Source organism: Botryllus schlosseri, chromosome 1 (genome assembly GCF_051294905.1).
Source record: "Botryllus schlosseri isolate E-star chromosome 1, Bs_hap1, whole genome shotgun sequence".
NCBI classification, from domain to species: Eukaryota; Metazoa; Chordata; class Ascidiacea; order Stolidobranchia; family Styelidae; genus Botryllus; species Botryllus schlosseri.
In genome coordinates this window covers 7,600,953-7,620,942 of record NC_137236.1, presented here as the reverse complement: position 1 = coordinate 7,620,942, position 19,990 = coordinate 7,600,953, and the positions used below count along the sequence as shown (strand labels likewise).

Here is a 19,990-nt window from a genome sequence, read left to right as displayed (position 1 = left end):
TGCCATTAATAGAGTATATAATACCACAACATATAATATGATTCCTGTCATTCATTACATTAAAGATGCTGTGTTATATTTTTCAACCGAACCGATTTCTTTGCACTTTGTGACAATGTTGTGAGATGATCATGACCTCGCAAATGTGCTATTTTTAGTAACGTTTTCAGCTTCTCACTATGTTTTGTATGCTGCAATATGGACAATCAAGGCTTCAAGGCTCCAACAGTGGAAAATAGTATCGTAAATTTATTTCCCGTTGATAAATTAACTTTCAGTGACGAATAGCGTATAAATTTAGTACTCGAAAAAATCATCTCTTACTACTCGACTCGAATCATTCAAATTAATACTCAATTCAGATTCGAGTACTCAAATCATTGTTTAATCTCCAGTTTGGCCTTCACAATTTCATTTCCGGGCTGTTCTCGTCGGCTTAGTTTTATTCTATTGGCTGACGGGCAATGGTCACCCTCCAGAGTGGTTCTTTTTCTTCTCTCTGACGTCAATGGCGTACCGGTATATGAAGCATTCTCCTTGAAGTAGTTCGCAAGATTTACTAGGTGTCGGTAGCGCGGTAGGATATATTTTGTGTAGCATAGGCAGACTGCAATGTGGAACAGCATTGTGATGTAATGGTGATTTAATGTATAGCACTACCTAAGTTGTACAAACGCTGGTATGATTGTAGTGTCAAACTCGGGAATAGCCTCTTACAATTTCATCTTGTTTTGAATTTAAACCACAAAATTCTGCTAAACATTTAACTATTGCATGTCTATTTCAATCAAAATTAGTGAATTAAAACTCCTATAGTGTCAAAGTGAGCAGTTACGTAACTGCTTCCTCGTTCATATTCATTTCAAATCGCACATTGGTTCAATACCAAGAAGTAGTCTCGTTACTTGCGAACCTACTATACTAGTACTATGTCAAGGACTAACTATGCATGACATTACAACCTATTTGTCCAACAAGAAATTGCCATATATCCAGCAATTGTCAATGCAACATCGGCGATGCACAAAGCAGATACATTTGGAGCTGTCGACTTCGTAATTTTCATCGGTACGTAGCGGCATAGTCGTTGAATAGTTAGTATGATCAAATAGTTGTGTCTTGATGTATGTTTACAGGACTTTTTGCGTTATCTACAACGGTAGGAGCTGTTTTCGCATACCGAGACAGGAAACAGCAAACTACGGACAACTACTATTTTGGAGGAAGAGCCGTTTCGCCAGTATGAAAAATATGTTATCATTTATTGCGGCGAGCTGTTGCACGTCGAACATAGAGAGGGATTTCGGCGCAAACGAAGAACATCTGTGGTCGAATATATGTTTATTTTCAGTGGAGCCATATGCACAAGGACGCAAGTACTCGAATATGAGTCGAGTATCAATTGTAGTGAATGGAATCGATTACTGAGGGTCGATGTTGTTGAGTACTGCAGATATACCCCGTTACGCATGTTGCGTGCACTTTGTGGTACGAGCTGGGGATGTAACAAATCGTCATTATTACAGTTATACAGGTCTCTAATCAGGTCTGTTATTGACTACGGTATGCCAGCATACTACTTCTCTCCTAAATGCCACTTGAAAAAGATCGAAGTAGTGCAGAACAAAGCATTGCGTTTATGTTGTGGAGCAATGCGCAGCTCCCCGGTCTGTGCGTTACAAGCAGCATGCAATGAGCCCCCTCTTCAGATTAGACATAAATATCTGTGTATGAACTATCGCTGTTATCTACTCAAACAAAATACAGATCAACAATTCAACATTCCGCACTTGGGCTATTGCAAGAGTCATGGCACGAGATATATGGGCTAATTAGACCTAGCTTTGTCACGTATAACATTCACTCCAACGTCCCGTTGTTTCGGGAAATTTCAGTGGAGAAAACCCTCTCCCACTATCAAGCTCCGTGGCTGGCCCAGCCATCAATCGTCAATACGCAACTGCTACGTTTACACCCGAAGAATGTTACTCAAGATGTCATAAAAGCATGTTTCCACGACTATATGTTTGAATGCTATATATTTGAATACTATATATTTGAATGCTATCGAGATATATACAGATGGGTCCCAGACCTCAATAGAACCCGCTTACGCTTTCTATATCCCCTCTCGTTCGGTATCGGTTAGTAGAACTTGTCATGTTTATCATTCCGTATTCCATGTTGAACTTTTAGCGATTCTTCATGCACTGGCCTGGGTTTCCGATTATGGATGCAAAGAAGACAAATATGTGATTCTTTCAGACTCGCTTAGTGTGTTGAACACGATATCCGACCCTCTCACTGCGCCGACAGATATCTTTAACAAGTTTTTCCCCTTGCTTGAGCGGGTTACTGGAAGAGGTATAGAGGTAGAATTTGGATGGATTCCCAGTCACAAAGGTATCCATGGCAACGAGATCGCCGACCGCGAAGCAACATCCGGGGCTTTGTCTGGCCAGAATCGTCAGGTCCCTGAGGTGACCAATGACCATCGGAGAAGCTAAGTCACTTGTCCGCCAATATTTGCAAACTCTCTGGCAGGAACTGTACGCATGCGAAGATAAAGGGATGCATTATAAGCGTTTCCATAGTTGCATTTCAAATAAATTCCCGTCAATGCATGCATGTCGGCAATTCGAGGTGATCATGTTCCGTCTGCGCTCCGGCCATTGTAGGCTTAACGCCCATTCGTTCAAAATAGGATGTTCAGATACTCCGCTATGTCTCCATAGTAATATCACCGAAACTGTCGACCACTTTCTACTGAATTGTGCAAGATACGATTTTCAACGGTCCTTTCTCATTGAGTCATGCCGTAATCATGACATCCCATTCACGACTTATAACCTATTAGTCCAGCCCGAGCTATTAACCCCTGTGGCTGAATTCGTGCTGTCGTGTCGTCGAATCCTTTAAGATTTGATTCGTATATAGACGAGGTTGAAATACATTGCAAGGGTACTTATACCAGTCGGTAACTTCGGACCGTGGTGCACCAGACCCTTAAGGGAGATAAGCGCCACTACAACTTTTAACCATATTAATAATAATAATAATATTAATACTCCGTCACGCCTAGTAATACGTTGACAACGGAAAATATAGTTTAAGTTCTTTATTTATACCGTTGCTGCCTCCAAACTTACGTTAGTCATATCTCAGCATCGAAAAGCATGTTTTACGCGACCACGAATGATTATCGGAAGACATTTCTGTCCGTAATAATCGACCAGCATAATGCGCACAAAGTGCGACGAAATGGTCATGCGGGTTGCATTTGAAACAAGGGGTTGTTTAAAACACTTTGGTTAAAACATGTTTTAAACAGTGTTTTAAGCAGAGGCCTTTTAATAAAACTGGTGATAAGTTGTACAATTAGGCCATAATTGTGTAAATACTTTACAAAACACGTGTTTTATGAGCTCGTATTTGCGAGAATTTCCACCCGATATAGCCGACGTATACGATATGGCAGGGACGGGCAACATACTGTCGGGGGTCAGGATCCGACCCGTGAAGGGATTTTGTCCGATCCGAAGAGAGTTTTGACCCTGAAAGTGATATTATATTCTGAAAGTAGTGACACATTTCATGCGTCACAGGATGAATCCAAGTTTGCCAATCCGAGAAAGATGGGCATGAAACTACTTGCTCTGCTTGGGTGTAGGCCTACATACATTTCGAAAATGAACATTAACCATTTAAGGCTGCGTTTCAATATAACTCATGTTTACGTGCAGTCTTTACTAAGAGTTTCTACATAGGACATATAGTCAGAGCTCAAAGAGCTTGTTGACAACTCTGACCGGCCACAAATGCCTGATTGACTTCAGCAGCTACTGTTCATAAATTCATTAAATACTGTTTTTGGTATCCATGATTTGAACTTTAGGTTTACATTTTAAATGATTTATCCCTTTTATAGGTGGATAAATACGCTATTAATGTATATATTCTGTAATTCAGCCCACCAAGTGCTTCATTTTCTCATATCCGGCCCGCCGACCGGTGAAGTTGCGCGCCCCATCTCATGCTGAACTTCGCTTCTTGAATCGGTTTCATTGCATGAGATGCAAATTGCTCCTAGCAGCTTCATTGATTCGATGATGAAACGGGTCTTCCATGTCAATTGATGCCGCTTTGTCGGTGGACAGTGTGTTGTTATAGCTGACTGAAGCTATAGCGCAAAATCTGTTTGCAATGTTCGGGAATGATAAGTCATATCCACGTGCAATGTTCTTGGATCGATTGATTCATGCATATTTGAAGCGTGATTCCATTTCGTTCGTTCCTATGTTCATAATAGGCCTATGCGGTCTTCTTGGGGTATTTCAACGAACACCAACTTTATTATTGAATCTTGTTGACGCAGGTTCTGGTGGCAATATCTATAGCAGTCTCCTTTGTGTCGGCATTGACAGTGATAGGATTTCCGACCGAAGTGTATTATCATGGATTGGTGTCCGCCTGGTATATGGTGGGATTTTACATCACCTCGACCATGGCCGTATTGTATTACGTGCCGTTATTTCATCGGCTTCAAATAAGCAGTGTGTATCAGGTGAGAGGTTCCGATGATAAGACATTGGCCGGTGGCCTGGCAAACTCTCTTGGTGTGGCTTCATACGGCTCCTACTATTTTTATTTGTGTGTTTTCATATCTTTCGGTGCAATGTATCTATACTTACGTTGGCTAACAAATGGTTTCCAAGAAAATTTTCAAGTCCAATAGATCTCCCAAAAATACCTGTAGATTTATGTTGATTTACGAAATAATTTTTAGCCCATTAGCTCAGTATGTATTGGTTAGCTATCATTTCCTGATTCTGTGTTCGTGTTCGTGGCGCACAAACCGGAAACGCCGATAAAGGCCTTTACGATCACCGGTAGCAATACTAAGAATGGGCGTGGTGAAACTTACAAGTTCGGACATAACCTTTTTTGCGAGTCGACATTATGTTTTGTGATTGTGAGGTTTATACCAAGTTTATAACTTGGACAAATTACAGAAGAAGCGAACTCAAAATTATCAATAAGTGACAATTCATTTTTCTGTTGCATCGAAAATATTATTTCATGTATAGCGTCTCGTGAGTCGTGACACGTCGCTAGTCGCTACTGACCACTGAGTGTGTCTATTAAATTTCGAAGATAACATAAACTGTAATATAAGTGTATAATTAAAACGGTAGCTCATGTTAAGCCCGAGCCAAGCAATTATAACCCACTATTTATATATATATATACACTCGGGCTAACTAGTTAATGCGGTATGTAAAAAAAAACGAAAAAAGAACATTGTTGGTGAATTGATACAAACAACCTTATGAACGCAATAGTAAATGAGAAGTACATGCTGTCATTATATATTCAGAAATATGTCAAGGAACTCCGCTTTAAATGACGAAAAACTAACTCTTTTCGTTCGCAGCCGCAATTTATTCCACGCAGCAATTACATGGAAGGAAACGCTTAGTCGGATTTCCTCATAAATAAGTTAGAAAACGTATTAGATCGAGTGTCGTAGTTGTGCGTATGCAATATGCATGTAGTAATCAAAGTAATTTTCAAGCGAACATGTGCAGTGTGCACACTACACATGCATGTCGCTCGTCTACCTTGCAAAAATACATCCGATTGTATTCGCAATTTGGGTTGATTTAGCATGTTGTATGCATGTATATGACATATGAAACTTTAGTCCTAATTGTTGGTTTCCGAGAATACTAGCTCACTATTCGATCCGTCAATAGGATTGATTATTGCGGTAGCGTCAGGAAATTTCCTGACACACTGTTCAATTCCTCTTGCAGTACCTTGAACTGCGGTTTCATCGCTATGTACGAATCGCGGCTTCGGTTCTTGGAATCTGCAGCACGGTATGTTACTTTATGACGCTGTGTGTATTTTCCGGCGTGAGTGTTGTGAAAGTACCTAAAATAGCATACATATCAACATACATCTACTCTGTACTACTACCGCTATACTACTATTGCAGTTTGTTGTTTGAATGGAGCTTATAGTGATATTGTCGTTTTTAACCATGCCAATGCCATTTAGGAGTGTTGGTAACACTGCAAACAGATTCATGTTTTGACTACCAGGCCAATTCCGCGCACCTTTTCTTATATCAAAACTAATAAACTTTGGCATCCGCGACAAGATGTTGTCCGGATTTGAAATAAAAATGGATTTTCGAAAGCTAGATTAGAACTTGGACGTAAAATTCCGAGAATTTTCCAATTTTCATGCGATTCCTGGATAAATTCCAATAATTACTTGATGATTCGAAAGAAGATATCTATTTTTACATGAATCCTAAATTCTGAACTGGGCTTGAATTTGAAAAATCGATCCTGATAATCTCTGCGTAACATATACGCTACGTTACGTCATTTGCTCTGATTTCAAATTCTCCCCACTTGGGAAATATTTGCGTGCGTCATTAGCTCGGTCCAAGTCCGGTTTCCTCATATGTAAGAATCGGCGTAATAAATTTACTTATTAGCGATGGTCAATTTAACTTTACCAACTAACACTAGATTATAGAACTTTTTCCATCTCCACAGACTTCGTTCCTTGCAATCGCCATTTACATACCGGCTTTGGCGCTAAACGCTGTTACTCCTCTAGAGCTGACCTGGACAATTCTTCTAACAAGCGCTGTATGTACGTTTTACACGGCAATAGTAAGCAACAGTTGAGCTCGTGTGCAAGGTACATATGTTTCCTACGAGCGATTTCTTATCAGGGTGGGATCAAAGCCGTTCTATGGGCTGACGCACTACAATGTGTGGTGATGGTTGCGGGTGTCATTTCTGTCTTGGGAGCTGCTTTATGGTCGATCGGTGGATTTGAAGTAATGCGCAGGACGACGGCAGACGGCGGAAGAAATAACTTTCTAAAGTAAGCTACTTTACCACCAGAGGTGGTCAAAGTAAGCAGCCTTGGTACACAATTTCAACTCGATTACCAGTAAAAGTACTTCGAGATGTATTAGAACATGAAGTTCTGAAAGGCACTGAAGTAATTTCAAAAAGCAGATTTGGACGAGTGATCGAAAACATTTAGAAACTAGTTGGAATTAAAAGATGCGGCATCGTGACTTAGGGTTACAATATACGTCCTCCTATAGAAGGGTTTGTCCCTCATTTCGCGGTAAATCGAAAATCTATTCAGAGGACGCCGAAATTTACTCCTTTATGGCTATGACAGTCTGGTGATTGCACACTTGTACAGTAGGGCTCTTCAAAAATGACTTTTTTTCTCAAATCGTACTGGCTACTTGATAAAATTGTTAGGTTAGCTAATTTAACCCTACACACCAAATTTGGTTCAATTCCAGCCAGTAACCGCTTTGCTACAGGAGAACAAAGTTTCTATTTATTATGTAAAAGTAAATGATAAAAAATTTGAAATTTTTCCCTTCACCCCATGAAAGTGTTAGGCTGTCTATAGAAACGATGCTCGCCAAATTTGGTTCAATTCCAACCAGTGGAAGCGGAGTTATTGCTGTCGAAAAATTTGGATTTGAATAAAATAGTATTTACGGTGAGCACAACTATAATAAATAAACAAAGAATCGGTCACCGTAAATACTATTTTATTCAAATCCAAATTTTTCGACAGCAATAGCTCCGCTTCCACTGGTTGGAATTGAACCAGATTTGGTGACCATCGTTTCTATAGATCACCTAACACTTTCATGGGGTGAACAGAAAATTTTCAAATTTTTCATTATTTATTTTTATATAATAAATTGAAACTTACTTCTCCTGTAGCAAAGCGGTTACTGGCCGGAATGGAGCCAAATTTGGTGTGTAGGCTTAAATTAGGTAACCTAACAATTTTATCAAGTAGCCAGTACGATTTGAGAAAAAAAAGTCATTTTTGAAGAGCCCTATTGTACAGGGACAACTAAAAACGCCATAAATGACGCGAAATGTGGATTGTGGCGAAAGGCCGACTAGGAAAAGGTCAAACATAACAGATTATAACGTCATGAGGGGTTCGAGGGTCGAGATGGAAGAGTGGCCTTTTTTAATCAGCGCAATAGTATTTCCCGTAAATATGTTCAGATTCTGCATTTATCGTCCGCTATTGTAAATTTCATAGCTCGTAAAATGTGAACTCGTTTCCGGATCTCAAGATATGGTGGCTCCACGTGAATAAATAGCTAGAAATTGGTGAAATATTCCAAAATATATTCAGTTGACGCGATACAGACGCGATTACGCTCTGTTGTCATGACTATTTCACCCACACAAGTGATGCAATCCTATACCAAAACCATCTTCTATACTTTGGATAATTGAAAGTGCATAAAGCTTTCCCTCAAAAACTCTTATGTAGAGGTGGAAGTAGTGTACAAATGAGCACTTGAGTAAGTAATACATGGAGGCATAGGCGCCGAGTTTTATTGTTGAAGGGGGGGGGCGACAGGCGCGTAGGCAGGGGTGTCGAAACCCCCTGCTTTTGAAAAGCAAAACCCCGTCCTTCCGAAATGACCATTCTGATGTTGATATTTAGTTGCAATTCAACATGTCGTATTATCAGTGCTATGCGGAGCCGCAACCAATTAGCGAGATTCGTCTGTGCACGGGGCGCGATCTCACGCTGAGGTCATTGCGAAATTAGGTTATTGAATGCCGAGCGCTCGGCATTCATCGGTTGACTGAGCAGTAACACGACGCAACAATTCCGGAACACGAAAGACGGACAAGAAACAAGATTACAAACGCGTGCGGCCAATCAGCAATTATCCCTTACCGCCAACACAATGGGTTTTTACTTAGTATTGAGTAGCTGGCATGGCGACAATTGGTTGCTGATTAAAACATCGATTTTGACTGCATTGCTGCATTTCAAGATTTACGTTCGCAAATCATAATTGGATTAATATTATGGGCACTGGAATAGATTCCAACTACCAGACGCACACAATAAAACACTGTTCAACTTTGCGCCTAGAGAATATTTATCACCAAAATGGTTCACAAAATATTTTAAACGCGGACATGCCGCAAACCTGCAATAATTACAACTACAGGGTGCGCTAGTCATACCTAAATACCCAGATTCGACCATGACAACGAGCACAATTTGTTCAGACGCGGACATAAGTTAAATCAAAACGATACATAAACATAAACAATATTACACTCAGAGATTGTTACTGTTTGGCGAAAGTGTTTTTGCGGTCGGTCGCAGGCCTGCATGGGGACGCGCTAAATCAAATCACCGATGATAGTGCACATGAGATATCGATGACCCATTTCGCATGCAAATGATTCTCGCTAATTTGCAGTACGCATCATCGATAATACGAATTGTGATTTGACATTTCATATGGACGGAATTTTTAGTCCCAAATGAGAAACTCACCGGCTACGCACGTAATGTTTTAATACCGACAACGCGCTGGTTAATATCTGCGCGGGGCCTACGGCCTACGTAGGTCCCGATCAGCTAGTCTAATTTGAACGTGAAATGGAGTGATTTTAATTATCAAGTTGTTATTGCAGCAAGAGCAATATGGGCGCATACCGCAACCTTGTTAATGGGAATACAAATCCCGATGGTTTGAAATTTGATCCGCGATATGGTTGCGCCCGATAGAGTCCGTCCAGCAATGAAGTTTATTGGAGCATAGAAGGTTCCCGCTCAAACTAATCGAATAAATTCAGAATTTGCGCCACAGAGAATCTCTTGTTGCATCAATATTTGACAGCGTAGTCCAACGCCATGCACTGCACAATGCGCAGTATTAATAACAAATAAAACAATGACAATAAGTGACATCGAGGGAATACGAATGTATAAAGCAGACACGAATTAGTAGCTTACAAATGATAGCAAACGAGAAAGCGCGCATCTAATCAGTAACTCCTCAACTTGCGTACATCACAATGAGGTTCCGAGTCTGACATCGCGACAATTGTTTGCTCAATATAACGACATTTGAGCTGCATTGCTGCATTTCCCGATAAAAGTTAGGAATATGCGCACTTTGCGCAGGAATGACTTCCTATACGCTGGCATACACGAACACACTTTCCTATTTCGCGCTCCAATTAAAAATACTGTCACAAAACTAAATCAGTAATTATTTTGTAAACTAATATGCGCGCAAATACAACCTTAATTGAGAGAAGAAGAACGTGAATTCATTCGTCTGGTCAATAGAGGAGATGATGATGTTTCTCCGCGCAAGCGTGTCGAAATCGACGCCGTTAACGAGGTCGCTTCGATTGTATGATTAGTGATTACTAATCACAGATTACACTTTATTAGGGCATTTTAAGCACCAGTTCGTCGCCGCCGACGAAGCTGAGTATTCAATTATTCACGCGCGTATCGGTTAATGGTAAATAGTTGCCATTTACGCGACAGCGCAGACGGCGGGCGTTTAGACATTTTGCAAGAGGTGGCCGCCACCCCGTAACTCGGCGCCTATGCATGTAGGCCAAACCTACCTGATTACTCCTAAGAAATAGAAGTAACTTCGCTACTGAATACTTCTTTAACATAATCTTAATCTTTCCGTGAGCATATATATTGAATCATCACGTACGTCCTTAAAGGTTTAATATGGATCCGACCGTGCGGAGCTCAGCCACGACATGCATGGCCGGTGGGGCCACCATTGCAAGCTATGAAATCTTGTGCAACCAAATCTATATACAACGCTGGTTGTCCTGCAAGTCAGTCGCTAAGTCCAGAAAGTAAGTGTGCTTGTTTCACCGTTACAATCATTCCTTCCTGTGAGTTATAAGTCCTCTCCAGTTTTCGGTTTATTTACTACCGACCAGTGGCTCTTCACCGGTTTTAAGAAGGGTTGTAACCATGTCGCAAGGTTCCGAGTCACAAGTCAATCTCACTTCTATAGTTTTGACTCGAGGCAAGTCGAGTCATTTCCATTGCACCACCGAGTGAGTGACTCGAGTCCGAGACCAAGTCATTGTGTTCACTGTTCAGTTTTGAGTTCAATCCGGCTCAACCCTACTCTTTTCCAACTTTGCTCTAGTGATAGTAAATGGCTCGAAAAGTTACAAAAATGGCCAATAAATCATTTCCATCATGCTCCGATAAATATTAAGATAGGTACTGCGAGTCGTGTGCATCGTGTTTAGTGACCTTTATATATCATTTAATTTTATAATATGAATGAAAAGAAATGATGGTCGAAACATCATTTCCGCCCTAGTCCAATAAATATTGAGAATGCGGTACTGTGAGTCGTGTGCTTAGTGTTTGGTGACCTTCATACGTCAGCTAAAGTCAGATAGGTTTGATTATTATTCTACTAACTGCCGCTCCAACTTTCAGGGCGGTTTTGTTGAGCATTGTACCGGTCAGTCTTTTTGGTTTTATGGCGATGATTACCGGGCTTGTTCTGTTTTCATACTATGAGGGATGTGACCCGTTACATGCCGGGGTCATAAACAAACCAGATCAACTGATGCCTTTGCTTGCGATACAAGTTTCCCGTGACTTACCAGGCATGGCTGGATTGTTCGTAGCTGCAGCCTTTTGTGGGACTATGAGGTGACGATGAGAATGATGTGCAAATAAGTAAAAGTTTATCAGTGATGACTTGTTAATAATTTTCAGTACGGTGTCATCGGGACTGAATTCACTATCTGCCGTATTCCTGATTGACTTTTGTTTACCACATCTACCGAATCTGTCGAACAAGAAGCAAATGATTCTTTCGAAAGTTTTAAGTGGGTCTTATATAACGTATACCTCATTATGTTGGCTTTGAAAGTCGAAATAATTAAGGATTTATTTTTTGGGAAATATAGTTACTTCCCCCCTCCCCCCACGAGCTGCGGCAGTCTACGGCCCGCTTACATAATCACGGTGCTCAGTGATTCGAAATATTTGTATACCATTCGCTTGCCGAACAATGCTCACGTAATTTTGTTTTTGTGAGCCCGAATGGGTTAGCAATAAGCATGCATTGTTCAGTTTGGCCATGCTAGGAAGTTCGATATTTGGTAACATCGGTCGGGGTAAGGGATTCCGAATAGCATTCATTCAAAATTTGATCGGGTTTGCGTTGAGACTATAGATATGAACTCCAGTTGGAAGCAAAGGAGCATGATAGAATTTGTAATCATAAATATTTGCCTGTTCGTTATTACCAGGAACAGTATTATAACTAGTCGGAGATTACCAACGCTTTGGACTTATGCGGCTTAGCAAGTGTTAATTTACGACCTACAAAGAAACAATGTATCATATACAAATAAAGTTTACTATTAATTTGAAAGTATAGCTTGCTTAGTATATATTATCAGATCAACCCTATGCATTTTTGTTTGTGTTTTTCATATTTAGAAATATATAGAGATATATGTAATTGAGGTATGTCTATTTTCAAACAAACTCATGCATGTAAGATCGTCAGTATACTAACATTTAGTTTTTCCTAATTCCAGAGTGTGCCCTCATTGGGGGCGTAAAATCATCTGAAAAAAGTTTCGCCATTCGCGCAATTTACCCCAATTCAGATATAATACGCTGTGCATAGTCCGATTGTAATATTTGAGAATCCTCTCATAAACATCCATGACATTTCATGTCATCAAACTATCCGTTGGGAATGCTATCATACTGCTGGTTGCATTTTGTGATATGATAAGGGGGCGCGAATTTTTACACTCTCGTAAAGGGTGTCGTGTCTAAATAAGTTGGAGAACCACTGTTCTATAACAACCAAATGCCGCCGTGTATGGCATATTGAATAGAGAACTGTAATATTTAGAAATGTTTCGCTTCCCTTCGGTTGGATAGAACTACTTACTTGAATACTATTCAACCCTTTCTTTTACTACTTCAAGTAGTTTTCAACATGTAGGCCTATTGAATATTTTACTTCCACATGAGTAGCAACGCTGACTACTTCGATCACATATGGAATTTACGAACTCGGGACCGTGAATGAGTCCACAAAGAATTACGGGCAACTCATCAGTGTTTCGTGCATCTAGATTTTGGTGCTATTAATTTGGTGATCTTCTATTGACCAGCGGTCGTTTTCGGCGCATTGGTGATGACGATCGCGTATATCGTGTCAATCCCATCCACAAACGTTGTCGGAATAACCATCGCCGTATATGGATTTTTCGCGGGGCCAGTCGTGGGCGTCTTCACCATGGGTCTGTTCATGCCTTGGATAGATTCGCTGGTAAGCTACGTGCTAAATATCCACGACGAAATACTTTTTAATGATATACACATATTAATGACCTGAATACATCAGTGCGTTTCAATTGGTTTCGCATTTGGCATGCTCGGGGTTGGCTTGTTTGCAATAGCTGGAATGGTGACTTCGCAAAGCGCCAGTGAACTACCAACGTCTGTGGAGAATTGTCTCCAAGCTGCGTCCAACCATTCATTTACAACGTCGGAACCTATCATGTACACCATCACCGGCACTGTTGAAGATCTACAAAGGTTAGATTTGTAATAATTCTTTTTGGGAGCTAAATAGAACCACTGGGATACGCAAATCAGGCAGCACATTCGATTTGAACTTTTTATGTCGTCTATGTATAGCTTTTCGCTCAATTGTCCCATGAATCTTTCATGGGCAATAGATAATGTCATATAAACATGAAGTAGTCATATCATATTAGACGTAATACGCGCTTCATGCAGGGGACTGCGCTTTCCACCTCATAAAAGCTTATGTAGTCAGGAACGAGGCGTTTCTTCTCATCACATGGCTCATTTAGATATTCACAATCGCACTGCTTACTCTTACACAATTTTCTTCCACGGGTTTTGAAGCTGAATTGGTTACTCCTTACAGGGTTGTAACCAAGTCACAAGGCTCCGAGTCACAAGTCATTCTCAATTTTATAGTTTTGACTCGAGTCAAGACGAGTCATTTTCAATTCACCCCCGAGTCAAGTCCGAGTCCAAGTCAGGGAGAGGAAGCTCGAGTCCGAGTCATGGTATTATGACTCGAGTCGAGTCCAAGTCATTGTGATGACTGAGCAGTTTTCAGTCAAAGTCTTGGTAAATCTACTTTTTATAACTCTATTTGGTATTGTCGAATGGTTCGCATTTATAATATACTAATTTTTCTAATTTTTAGCAGTTTCTGGTCGCATTTTCACGTACCAGCACCAAAGACGAAATCTCAATAGTGCAGTTACTTTACTATTCTTCGAAATGACAATGAAATGTCGGTCATAGCCGTCTGAGTCTCGATTCATATGACTTTGTTCGAGTCATGCGCAATGACTCGAGTCCAAGTCGAGTCAATACACAGATTGATTCGAGTCAAGTCGAGTCATCATAAAATCGTGACTCGAGTCATTACAGCCCTGCTCCTTCAATTTGGAATTTTGATGTTAGATGCGACTTCTTCATTGAAGTGAAACTGTGATACTCACGACTCAATTAAGCCCCAGAGAAATAGTTTACGAATACCGCCGACCAAGACCACTACTGACCGTTCAGAAATGGTAGTGACCAATCCTATAAACCGACAAAACGCGCGCACATATACTCGCAGATGATATCCGCAATCAATATTTATAGGATCCAATACGCGTTCATGCTGACGATAATGATTAAAATAATTTGTAATTTGTTGCCCAGGGAACCATGCAAAAAACTCACTACATAACGTTAAATTATTATCGACCCCGCGCGAAGAACAATATGTGTGTCATGCTGTTGTAAGTGTGCCTCATCATAGATAGTTCATTTTCGAATATTATAGCGGCTGCATATTCGCAGTAACTGTATGCGGCGGTGAAAGTATAGTTATTTATGATACTCAACTATAAATTTCTATTTGCTTACAAATGAACCGATTTTCAAGACAAACCAAAAATACTTCAAGTTGACGTAGAAAACGAGAAGTATAAAATTTCCTCGATTAAGTTCTTTCAAGTAGATTGGAACAAGTCTTCACAGAGTTGTGTTTCCAGATGCATTTTGCGAGTAACGCAGAATTGCTTATGGCATCACGAATACATATGTAATTTGAGAAATGATATTTTGTTACCAAGATACGTGGGCTACATTGTCCCCCTTTATGAGGATTTCACTGCTAAATGTCACGCAAATGCAACCACGTACAACTCTACTTTTTACATAACAATTGGAAAATTTACGCGATTCCATATATACGGCCTCATAATTGAGAAATTAATCTGTTGCCGAGTTCACATCAACGTATCTTATGGAACAATGGTGCATCATAGTAATGAATCAACATGATAATTTATCATGGTACAGGCAGACAATAGTGCATACTATCATGACAATTATATTGTAGGCGTATTATGGGTCGATGTTGACCTTTTTTAGTCGACCTTGCTGTCCAAATCCAGATTTCATATATTATGCTATTCTCAATTTTCTCTGTGCATTCGCAAGGCTCTCCAAGCTATAAAGGAGGACAAATTGTGAAAAAATGAGGACATTTGGCCGTCCTCGGAGGATGTTTTCGATTTATTGAAAAACAATAACAAGTCCCCATAAAGAAGGACATATGAGTACCCTAGCGAAAAGGATAATATACCTTTTGTTACAAAATGGATGTTGACATAAGTGGCTTATCAGTCGAGCTTCGCTCAACCATTACATAAAACAAAACGTCGATACGAAGCTAAAGACAAAATTTATCCCAACAATTTTATCCACCCTAGTCGAAATTACGGAGAAGTAAGCTCAATAAACGCCGATCATAAATAATAGGCAATTTCCGGTCAGGAAGCTGACGCTACTCTATTATCAGGCAGTTTCATTTTGTTATGAAATATTGCCCATTTCAACCATCATTTCTAATAAACCAAAACTTATAGGGACGCTCCAGACTGCTTTGACGTTGTATCCTAATTTTAAACACCTTGGAACCCAGGTGAACACTCACATTATCATCACATGACAATATGACTTTGATAACCTATTTATTCTTCATTGTGAGTGAATACATTCGTATATTTTTGCGGCTGTTTAAAACCACGTTTGTGGCATGCGGCTAAAACATGACACTGGGCCGGACATACCTGTTCTAAAATAACAATTCTGTTAACCCACATTTACCGTCCTCGATATGTAGGCCTACCATTGTAACTATCTATCAACCTTTTTCTGATCTTTTCAGCTCATCAGCGTTGCAGTTCCTCGGATCACTCTCTCCGTATCTGTATGGATTGCTCGGCATAGTGTGTTCGATTTTTGGAGCAAATGTTTCCTGGCTCGTCTTTGGTATGTGGATGAGGCCATATTCGAAGTCTTTCTCCATGTTCATACAACAGAAATCGATCTTTCACGGTTAACAGGACACCATGGGATTGAAACCGCCATCAAAATATTACATATATTGATATAAAGGAGTGGTCAGTGACCCAAATTGGTTTTGCCCTTTTGCACTAATTACTGAAGTGGTTTAAGAAATTAAACTACTTGTACTTATTGTTTAGGCAAGATTAGGCGGGGTATACATTCTGTTATTTACTTGGAGATCTCTAATTCTACTTGTAATTAAATTGAAAAGAACCTGTAGCGCGTACCCAGGTCCCATGATCACCCGAATTCTCCAAGGTGATTGTTTCAGAAAAGTAAAATTTTACCATGATTGCCTGTTAATGTATAAATGCGTATGATATGTTTCACGAGTCAGCTTGATGAATGATTGAAATCAGCAGTGTCGTTACTGAATCGCGCTATTAGACAAATGATTATAGGGATGATAAAACAAGGCCGGAAACAATTCATTTTGAAGTAGTAGCTTGTACCTAATTAATATTATTTTCATTTGTGGTTGTATTGTGTATTTTAACCTCTTGCTCAATACTCTGTCGCCTATTGAGGTTTATGTGCTCTCTGAATTACTTCTGAATGTACTCTCGGTGGTATTAGAGATTGAGAGTGAAAATTTAATACACTGGATTCGTATTGGGTATTGGTCGCATATGTTTATGTCACTACAGAACTATGGAACTATGGAACTCAACAACATACCGACGTCTTTATGAAAGGCACTGAAATTCAGAAAAATAGCCTGCGATTTCGTGCTTCGTGAGTCGTTGATATCAATCTGTTTTCAACCTTTCAATTCAGGAGGAACCGACTTGGAGAAGTTTGATGGAAGATTTTTTACTCCTCTTTGTGATGGTCCTTGGCTTTCCGTAAAGTGGAGGCGATTTTTTCGTTGCGGGGTTCTGGAGCATGTAGACGAGAAAGGTGTCTCCGACACCAGCGGTATCGCTGACAAAGGAGTGGCTAAGCTTTGATCGCTGATGTCATGCTTTGAATTTGGTGTGAACTAATTGCAGTTACAGCACTGTCGCTGTGATGTTGCGATGCTATTCTGTCCTTTTCTTGGCTATCTTCAATATTCAACTACAACAAATGGACGTGCACAAGGCACGCGCGCTAAATGACATTACACGTTGATCATATTTGAAATATGTTCAAGTTCATATTCATGTATTGTGAGAGTTGCTAGCATTTTCGTGCACGCTTTCGCCGCTTGCAGTTTGAAAATTCAGAGAGAGTGGTGGTTTTCAAAATGAGGTCTGCGATATATTTTTAGGATCGCAAAGTACGTTCAATGATTCCTACGATCCCGAGAAAACGTATTTTTGTATATAAAAAAAATCAGGCAACTTATTTTTAAAATAAAAACTCGAGCGGGGGCCAAAATTATATATAAAATTAACATAAATTTGATTGTTTTGGAAAAATAGCACTTCAATTTCTATCTTCGATAATAATACACTAATATGTCGGGGCACCGAAATAGCCGGCAACGAATAACCAAGTTATCGCAATCCAAGCCATGCGAAGAATTCATATGCAATCCTCTGAGGAAATTCATGCTGCAGGAGCCGCAATGCTAATCGAAAATATTCCATTATTCGGGTTCGGTACGTGTGAGCGATTTCAACATCATTCAAGTAGCAGCAATCATTACTCGAGTCCACGAAATAACAACTCGAATGAACAAAATAAAAAAATGTTTTCGTAACTCTTCAAACATATCTAGTAAATAGTGGCACACTGATTTTTCCATAACGCTGGTTGGTGCGTACTAAACAGAGAGCAACAGATAGCTAAGTAATGCGTTTGATGATAGCAATTGCGGTTTGTACGTGAATCGCGTAACACCGTTTGTGAATCGAATGGATAAAGGGTAGTGATGAAAATACCCGTGGAATTAAGACAGGTCTAGAGGATTCGTCCCCCAGCGATCAGGTTCATCACCCTATGAGAGCCGAGGCCATTGAATGCATGAAGTTAAACCAGTATTCGGTTCCAGTAGATCAGGAGTGGGCAAACTACGGCCCGCGGGCCGCATGTGGCCCGCAACACCGTTCTGTGTGTGGCCCGCAAGACTCTAAACAAACTTATTAGAAATATTGATAAAGGACGTACTAAAAATCGAATTATTGCAAGGAATTTATCAAACTTTTTCTTAGTATATTTCACCATGATAATTTTAATGCAGTGACGCGCCCTCTCAGGGGCGTGAAAACATCTGCAAGGGGGCGCGACGTTGAGCTCAACTGAAAATGTTCATAATTACATCCAATTCACCATTATTGCTCCATATGTAGTCTGAATTTTATATTTAAAAATCTCTCATCCACAATCGTAATGTTCCATTTCATCAAACTATCAGTTAGGTTTGTTAGCATCCTGGTTGCGGTTTGTGATATGACCATAAGGGACGCGCGAAATCTTTGACCACCATAAGGGGTGAGGGTGTGTATTAGAAAGTTTGAGAAACGCTGTTCTAAGGTAAATACTTCCTATATTATTTTCTATGTTTAATTTCTGGCATGACAGCCCGATCTCAATGCCCGCGCAGTTTCATAAGTTTCAACTACTAAACATCACAGAATTCCTAAACTGGATTGACATAATTCAGATCACGAGTGTGATTTCAGATTCGCCTCTCCAGTTTTAAATATTTCATTGATGTTCTTATAAAAAAAACGATTCGGGTGTGTCTTAGGTAGATTTGTTGTCTGAATGCATAGGATAAGGGTATTTGTATTTTATCTATTGTGCATAGTAGAAGCAGCATGTATGAATCTAATATGGTTATGATGCTGTCAGCATTGTGTGTCTTGGAACTGAACCAAAAGTGGAATTAGTAAATCTATGAACAGATCGCTGCTCACAGATTTAAATTTCACTATGAAACGTACTATGAATCGCGACTACCGACTTTCATCTCATAGTTTTGACCAATTGGTTATCGAGGTTGACCAGGCTATGAAATCTCGCCACTGCTTCTGGCGCGTGTACGATATCATCAAAGCAATGTTTGGTTTGTTTCAAATAGCATGTATATTATCTCCATGTCCTCACTATATAATCAAATACGAATAATTCGTTTTGGTTTGTAATCCCAATTTTATATAGTGCGGCCCACGAATGGATTCAGATATTGAATGCGGCCCATGAGCTTAAAAGTTTGCCCACCCCTGATGTAGATATTTTGTGCATATCTGATGTAACTGTGCTGGGGACTGTAACCAAAACGTTAGACTCGTGAAAATGCTTATGTCAGGACCGTAACTGTAGCTCCCCAAACCCCCATTTGAGGGGTGAGCTCGAAGTGGGCGAAAAATTAATTCGCAAATCGACCCCTAATGTAGAGCATATTGAAGAAGAGTTACACGACTTCCAAATTTTATTCGTGCCTGACGCGATGTAAAAATGATATATGAGCGGTTCCCTTGCCGCCCCAAAAAACTGCGCATCATTTACAAAAATTGTAATTTCGACACCAGCCATACCGCTTCCTTATGTGATTCCAAATAAAACCTTGGCCGAAAATGGCCGCCGAATGTTTGTCAAAACCGTCGATATTTATGTCCGATTGCCCGATTGGCGTCTAAATGGCCGGCTTGGAGTAGTATTTTACTCTCTATTTTAGGCCCGTATTACATATGCGATCCGAGTACCGCAGAGGAAAATGAAACGCCTTATGAACAAATGC

The 19,990-nt window shown here is 40.1% G+C and overlaps 2 protein-coding genes across 2 annotated transcripts in view; both read left to right on the top strand.

Moving 5' to 3' along the window:
- LOC145433261 (intelectin-1-like) overlaps positions 1–19,990 on the top strand; it is a 105,997-nt gene that overhangs the window by 42,558 nt on the left and 43,449 nt on the right. The window lies entirely within an intron of this gene.
- LOC145440410 (sodium-coupled monocarboxylate transporter 1-like) lies at positions 793–17,445 on the top strand. The gene is made up of 13 exons (XM_080318019.1): positions 793–1,068; positions 1,137–1,240; positions 4,376–4,564; positions 5,817–5,882; positions 6,573–6,692; positions 6,755–6,909; positions 10,587–10,727; positions 11,332–11,550; positions 11,617–11,729; positions 13,041–13,198; positions 13,274–13,467; positions 16,139–16,242; positions 17,098–17,445. The coding sequence occupies exons 1-13, from the start codon at positions 1,020–1,022 to the stop codon at positions 17,268–17,270; spliced, it is 1,785 nt and encodes a 594-aa protein (XP_080174145.1). The 5' UTR covers positions 793–1,019; the 3' UTR covers positions 17,271–17,445.